The 8,322-nt window shown below is 33.2% G+C and overlaps 1 protein-coding gene across 1 annotated transcript; it reads left to right on the top strand.

Moving 5' to 3' along the window:
• Positions 1–1,984: 1,984 nt before the first annotated feature.
• Positions 1,985–2,860, top strand: LOC106342890 (abscisic acid receptor PYR1). Its single transcript, XM_013781950.1, has one exon. It carries the CDS (start codon positions 2,091–2,093, stop codon positions 2,664–2,666), a length of 576 nt encoding a protein of 191 aa, XP_013637404.1. The 5' UTR covers positions 1,985–2,090; the 3' UTR covers positions 2,667–2,860.
• The last annotated feature ends 5,462 nt before the right edge of the window (positions 2,861–8,322 follow it).

Here is an 8,322-nt window from a genome sequence, read left to right on the forward strand (position 1 = left end):
AGACATCCTATTTGGAAAGCAAGAACATATTCTATTAGGTATATTCAATTGAGTGTTTGAGGTAATTTGTTCTAAAATAATAATGTTACCGTTATTCAAACATGAATTTACTGTTACTGGAAATATTTTAAATTGTGAATTTAAAATAAAATTCTAATCATTTAGTTTATTTTGGTGAACTTTTTAGTTAAAAAACAAATCTTATACTTTTTTATGAGATTTAGAATGATTTAACTAACTCATGGTAAATTCTCAATTCACCTATAATCATCTTAAACATATTAAAAATCAAACCAGTTCAAATTTTAGATTAAATACATTTACTACCAGAATTTTTTGTTGTATATCCAACTTCACAATTTGATATCTAAAGAATATTTAATATAATAACATGCCTAATATTATTAAGATTTGTAGGATTTCAGAACAACAGTTATATAGGTTTGATAATAGGTTTCTTAGACTTAAGAATTTATCGAAGTAAAAAATCTGGTTGGATTGATGGTATGAAAACATAACCTACTATTATTATTATTATTTGATATTATTTGGGATTTTAATTTTACTTCAAAATGTTATTTTATTTATATGGATCGAATAGGATATCCGGTTAAAAATAAAATAAAAAATCTGGATCTAAACACTGAATATTCAGATAGTTGTGGATCGCCAATCGGATAAATCACGAATACTTCCAAAAACATAGATATTTGATTTGTGTCCACTCCTCAGGCCGTCCCTTCTATAAGGCCAATGAAGCATTGGCTTCAGGCCACATATTATAAATGTAAAAAATAGGCCACACCACATTTTATAAATGCAAAATTGGCCACATGATTTTCAAAAATTACTTGTAGCTTAGATGGAAAAAGTAAGAGATGTTAGACCTTTTGATCTCTAGTTCGAACCACCACAACCAGTTTTAAATACATTTTTTTCATTGGTAATTTTTATAAAGGGCCACATTATTTGACAGGCTTTAAGCCTCATAAATCTTTGGGACGGCACTGCCACTCCTATAATATCAATCTCTTCTCTTTGGTCAAGAGGGTTACAAACACTATTGGATTGTTTTATAAGTAAAAGGTTTTTGGATTTGTGGCTCCCTATATCACCTCCTCGAGCCCTTAAATTTGACCATACACCAACACTCGACTACTTGTACAAATTTTAATTGATCAATGAACCGCTTAGTGAAATTCTTAACAATTGATTGACCTCGTTAAACAAGACGATCACAACATCACCAACACCGGATTCTATGTTTTGGAGCTAATAAGCCAGTGGAGTATATAAGCTGGCTGGAACTGCCGTTAAGAGAAGTGTAGAAGATATCAAATTATGATTGTCAAGTATTTTGTCACCTTTCCAAAAGCATAGAGTAATTTGTTCTAATCGCTCAACGGGATGATGAAGAAGACTTTTTGCAAGGGACGTGTGAAGTCTAACTACGACACAACACATCACCATTATGAAACAGCAATGGATCTTTCTTGAAATGTGAGATTGCGGAATATCAAGACGAAAGTCAGTACAGAAAGCAGAGTCACTGCTCTTCTTTGGAGATGCAAATTTGTTAATCTCTCCACTAAATGATGTTGAATTTGAAGTAAACAACATGTCCATCAACCAAATTCTCAATAAGAATGTTATACACTTAGAAGCTTTAAGAAATTACAAAAAAAAAAAAAAAAAAAAAATCTTAGAAGCTTTAACATGATAATTTATATTAATACGATCCTCAAATGGAAGTCTATGTTCACTTACAATATGTGGAATATGTATGTTTTCACAATACTTTTTTTTTTTGGTCAAAATTTTCACAATACTTTATGAATGAAAATATTTAGCAATATTTCACTTTAATAAGATTTCAGACAATATATATAAATAAATTTAAATGTCCGTTTTCACATCCCTTAGAGCATCTTTAACCCTAAGAACTCACGTATGTTTCTTTATTTACCTTTAAAAGTTTTGTTTATTTCCATATCTACCCTTCATTTTTCCTCAAATTCGATCTCTCTCCTCCCTCTGCTTCACCAATAAATACGTAGAGAGAGAGAGTTTTTGAGAACATCGTCGTCACCATGCCTTCCGAGCTAACTCAGGAAGAACGATCCAAACTCACCCAATCCATATCCGAGTTTCACACTTACCACCTCGGTCCCGGAAGCTGCTCCTCGCTCCACGCGCAGCGAATCCACGCGCCGCCGGAGATCGTCTGGTCAGTCGTCCGTCAATTCGACAAACCGCAGACCTACAAGCACTTCATCAAGTCCTGCTCCGTCGAGGAAGGATTCGAGATGCGCGTCGGTTGCACGCGCGACGTGATCGTGATCAGCGGGTTGCCGGCGAACACGTCGACGGAGAGGCTCGACATGCTCGACGACGAGAGGCGGGTGACGGGGTTCAGCATCATCGGAGGCGAGCACAGGCTGAAGAATTACAAGTCGGTGACGACGGTGCACAGGTTCGAGAGGGAGAGACGGATCTGGACGGTGGTTCTTGAGTCGTACGTTGTGGATATGCCGGAAGGGAACTCGGAAGACGACACGCGTATGTTTGCTGATACTGTCGTTAAACTCAATCTGCAGAAACTCGCGACGGTCACTGAAGCTATGGCTCGTAACGCCGGCGACGGGAGAGGTTCTCGGGTGACCTGAAAGAGAAAACATAAAATTATATGAAAATGGAAAATCAATTTGTTTTTTCTTTTCTCTAAATTACTATATTGGGATATGTTATTTACGGTGGTCTTTTATAGGATTCTACTATTTTGACTGTTCGCTTTTAACCTTATAGTTTACCTTTTGTCAGTGTTGAAAAATAGTCTTATTTATCTAAGAGCATTCCAACCCACCCTATTTTGACATCTATAAAGCATTTAAAGCTAAAATCACTCCAATTCATCTTTATTTTTGCCTCTAAAATAGAAATTGCTATTTTTTTATTCTATTTATAAATAAAAAAATATCATTCTTCTATATTTTAATCTACATTTGGAGATCTCTATTTTAGAGAAATACATTGGAGTAAAACTCATCTCCAATATAGAGTTTTTCTATTTTAGTGGTAAAAATAAGAAAATACATTGGGGATGGTCTACGACAGAAAATAATATTTATATATATAATATATACACTTGTTTATTATTATTTTTTTTCCATCTGATTTTTATTAAGAGCCCAAGGCCCAAAGGGAAAAAGCCCGTATAAAAAAAACCAAACACAAGGCCCAAACCAAAACAAAAAGGATCCACCAAAGCAACCAGCCCAACAAGGACAACCGAAAAGATAAGACGCTCGACAACAACACGCGTCCAAAGATTAGCGGGAGAGAAACACATGTTAATATCTCAGCCTAAGGAGACCACATGTCGCGAAAGCTTCCACCTCATCACCGCTTTCGAGAAACAACGCCAGATAACTGAACCGACGGTTTACCAAAATCCGCCGTATCACACCGGAATGACACCGGAACCTCGAACCTCCACCGTCTTCATCGAGTTAGAAGACCACCGGACTCTACCGGGAAACTTGACACCTACCACCGAAGAACACCTCCAACGAATGTATCAGAGGTTTTGGGGAATCAGACAGCTGCAACGCCCACGCCAGAGCTTCGGAGAGCGTCAATCGATTTAAATCGAGAGCTCATCCAAACGATTTCATTAACCAGCCCCATAATCTTCGCTTCCTACCAACAAACTCCAATTGTGATTAATCATACGAACGGGCTCCAACTAACAGCCCCACGAGAAGATCAATCGACAGTTGAAACAGAAGACAACCGGCGATGATCAGGTCCGGGAGAACTCGGTAGAGAGCCAACGACACCGCCAAGGCTACACCACCAGATACCACTGCTGGATAGTTTCACCACAAAGAGCGCGAAACCACCATAGTCTAAGTCGGCTACACAGCGTCAGAAAGACCGCCGTATACCAGAGTCGATATTCGTTAAATGGAAAGGTAAGACAACGACGGAACCACCGCGACTCTCTGTCTCTCAAAGGTTCTAGAGAGATAAGAGAGAGTCTACCATTCCTTATGCTTCCATTCCTAAAAAATTTCTTGACACTTCCAATCAACCTTTACACACTTGTTTATTTAGAAGACCAAATAACAATTTTATTTTAAAAATATATATTACGAAAATTTATCTATGTTTCGGAATTTTAAGTTTTGAGGAAAATAAAATATACTACTGATGGTCTAAACCTTGGTTTGGTAAGTATATTCTTGTGGAGTCAGTCAAGACTTTCATCTACGCAAACAAATTGTCATGAAAACCATACTAGAAAGGTCGATTATAAGGTTATGAATGGAAGGACAGGACGAGTGCATTTCTCCTGCAGGTGTAGTTTTCCCGCAATACATTTACCATTCACGTTTATCTGTTTGCAAAAGCAGTTTAAGCGGGAGATCTGCATGCAGTTCAATATTTTTGTCTTTTTGTGGAAAAAGCGGGAGATCTGCATGCAGATCTCATCCGCTAACATTTGGTGGTGTCTGCTTTTTTTTTCTTTTTGATAATAAATAATTTTGTTACTAAAATATATTTATCTGATTTATAAATAATGTACAATGATTAGCTCAAACTATATAGTTTACACTAATATTGTTTGTGTTGTTTTAAAATTATAAGCATGACGTTCAATCGCTGACAAAACACAACAATTTCAAAGGAAGAAGATATAAATCTTCCTACATAAATATCAACAAGGGTAAGTAGTTAATATTTTTTCTGTTTTAAAATAGTTAATATATAGGTAAATGATTGAAATTTTGTAAATCTATTGAGAGAAGACAATTTCAATATTAATGTAGCCTACCGGTTCTCTCAAGAAAATCTTGATTACCTAAAAAGAAAATAAAAGAAGTATAAGTATCTTATAAAACATTTACAGGCATTTCGGCCGATCGTATTATAACATCTAAGATATTTGTTTAGATATCTAGGTGTAATTTTTATTTTTTTAATATATGATATATAGTTTAGAACTGATTTTGTCATTTACAGGTTATAATAAATTATTTGATCGGTTTGATCTGCTTCTCTCCTGCATGATCCGCTTGATCTGCATTTGTCATGTTTGATCTGCATGATCTGTTTGATCTGTCACGGTTGAACTGTTTTTACCGTTTGAAGCCTAAGTATAAAACAGATAGATCCAAAATGGATTCTCGTGATATTTGTGTATGTTGTTTTAGTTGGTTAATAATTTAAACCGTTGAAGTATCGCGATAAATTATTTCACGGTATTTTTTTGGGTAAAAGGTTGATTTTCACGTTTATTTAGTTGCATTCTATACTTTACCCGTGCTGAACAACATAGCTTTATTGAAGAATCGTGATTTGTCCTCTTCTCTTGAAACTAGCTTATGTATGTTTAGTTAGAAAATTGTTTAATATATTGTTATATTTATGTACTCCTCCATTTGTAATTCTTTGTTTACTAATGATTACCCAAGAATCATGGCATGATTTCATTGGAAGGAATGCTTTACATATCTATATATGTAGCTATTTACAATGAATACAAATTACTAACCAATCCACAATAATGTGAAATGTTATGTAGGGAACGAACCTAGAGAGTAAGAGATGAAAATAAGGAAATAAACCATATGTTTTTTTTGTGCCGGAACCCATAATTTTTTGGATTAGGAACCTAGTCAGTTGCTTAATTTTCTTTCCGTAACTATTGAGATTCATATTTAATACTTTTATCTTTAGGGCAGAAGGCTTCATCCGTAGAGTTAACCGATCCAGAAAACATATGTGAAGTGTGTATGGATTCTCATTTCAGTTTAAGGAAGGATTAAAAAGTGCGTGCCATTTGACATGCGTAGTAATATTCAGCCCGCCTTTTACACTGACTATGTTGTCATTTGTCAGCATGTGTCCCACTTGAATATATCTCATCATTGTGTTAATATTTTATCATAAAATTTGTTGTGGGGCGACTCATTACGAGGCGGTGTTTACAGCTTTTAACTATTATTATAGTATTTATCGAGTAATAGTTTTTCTATTAACTATTATAAAATGGCCTTTAAAAAGAAAAAAAGAGAATGATAAGAGTATATTTAAATATTCCTTTTACGTATTATCTGAAAAGTTTTTTTTTTTTTGAAAAAGGGATTTCCTGAAAAGTTAATTAAATTATATTTAAATACTAAATTTTTAGAAATATTCTAAAAATATTGACAAGATGGAGCTGATATATCAAATTCGATTGGATCAAGAGAGAGAGAAAACTGAGAGACGAAGTTATTTCTTTCTACTTTTTCTGTTTTGCATGCTTTGAAAATCGATATCTTCTAATTAATGCAAAGGTGATGCTGGTGCAAGTTGCCAACTTGATGATTTTTTGCAACTTGCCAACTTGGTTATCAAACGCCGACAAAATTAATGGAAATAAGTTTTATATTTTCCACTGAAAAGTTAAAATCCATCGACAAATATTACGGTTTTCTAAAGTAAGATTTTCTAAAATATTCACGTTTATTAAAAATTTAATAAATATATAATTTAACTTTTTTTTACTTTATTATACATTTTTCAAAAACTTTTCACTAATAAAATTTAATCAATTCAAATATTTTTATTTTTTAAAAGTATAAAAAAATACTTTAAATATATATAAAATCTATCTTTGTAAAACAAGTAAAAAATCTAAAACATCTTACTTTCGAGAACGGATATAGTATGATTTTCACAAAAAAAAAAACAAAGGGAAAACAGTTGCATGTACTTTCGATCTTGACGTTGACGATAGTCAGCCAATCTGAAGATCGATATGTTTTAGCACTCACCAACTTTAATGATTATCGTTATGTCAAATCTTTCTCATCTCCTTACTTGTGAAGAGATCTAACACTGTAATTATTAAATCAAATTGTACGCTTAGGGGAAGCCGTAATATTGAATAAAATCGGATATATTATAAATAATTTAGTTAGTTTGGTTTTGATTAATTAAAACTTTAGTAAATATTGCATCAACGTAAATTTTTTTCCGTCACAACATATTTGTATTAGGTGGGTACAATCCACAATGACGGAACTAGCAAAATCCATTTAACTACATAATCTAATTATTTTAGCATTTTTATATAATCAATTTTTATAATTGCTATTTAAATGTTTGGTGATGAAATGTGATATTCTTTTATATGAAAAGCTAAAACTAAATACCTTCTTATTATAAGCTCAAATTTTAGAAGAACCAGATTGGCTCATATGATAAATTTGTACTTAACTGTAAATTGAGAATAAACAAAATTAATATTTTTCAACACCTTCGTATTATCTAATACAAAAAGAATGCAAACTGAAAGATTAATGGATGAGGCCTGAACGCTAAAAAGCCCAATCCTCAGGCAGTTTCGGCCTTTGGGGATTCGATTTAAAAAGTGAGAGAAAAATTTATTCACACAGAAAACCATGCAAATATTTCAGAAAAGTATTACTCATTCTATTTTAATTCAGTTCGGTTCAGTAGCATATTCGATCGTCTTGGGGACATAATAAGACAAAAGCCATGTGTACGTACAATTATGGCAGGATACGACTGACTGCATTGTTATTTATAGTAACTACTATAAAAGGTGTATTTAATCAGTCCAATACAAGAAAGCCCAAAAACAAGCAATTTTGTTTCACACAACTTAAAGCTCTATAGATCTTCAAAACATTTTACCTGGGTCTTGTGGATGTTTTACACAACCTCACAAATCATCTTCAACCTCATAAAAGAGAACTCTGGAGTGACTATAGTCTATACTAGTATGTACAAACAATAACTCGTCACGTTCGTTCTTGTCTTTATTTTTATTTTGGCAATAATATCCCCAAGAAAATGACCGGATTCTTTTTGTTGCGCATGCTTTCGTCTTCTTCTTCTTCTTCTTCACCTCTATTGCACGTTCTCTCAATCTTCTTTACTCACTCCCACACACGTTTTTGAGTATTATTGCTTAAAAGAAAACAAAAACAATAATACATTTTGCAGAACAATCTCTTTAATATTCGACCACACATGTCTAAGCATTTTTTGTATGATTAAACTTTATCCTTGACATCCTTCCAGAAATAAACCCATCTACCCTCTCTTTAGAATTTTTCTTGGGTTCACCCCCTAGGGTGAACCTTTAGGTTCACCAACCAATAGAAAGTTGTCATTTTAGATCTAGTATCTTTTAATTAAGGAAACAAAATAACTTGCCAAATTATATTATGCTTTTAAAATAAAAAATTAAAAATTAAATAAATAAAAATAACAATAGTTCTAAAAAAATATTATTTAAAAAAA

Source organism: Brassica oleracea, chromosome C1 (genome assembly GCF_000695525.1).
Source record: "Brassica oleracea var. oleracea cultivar TO1000 chromosome C1, BOL, whole genome shotgun sequence".
Taxonomy (NCBI): Eukaryota; Viridiplantae; Streptophyta; class Magnoliopsida; order Brassicales; family Brassicaceae; genus Brassica; species Brassica oleracea.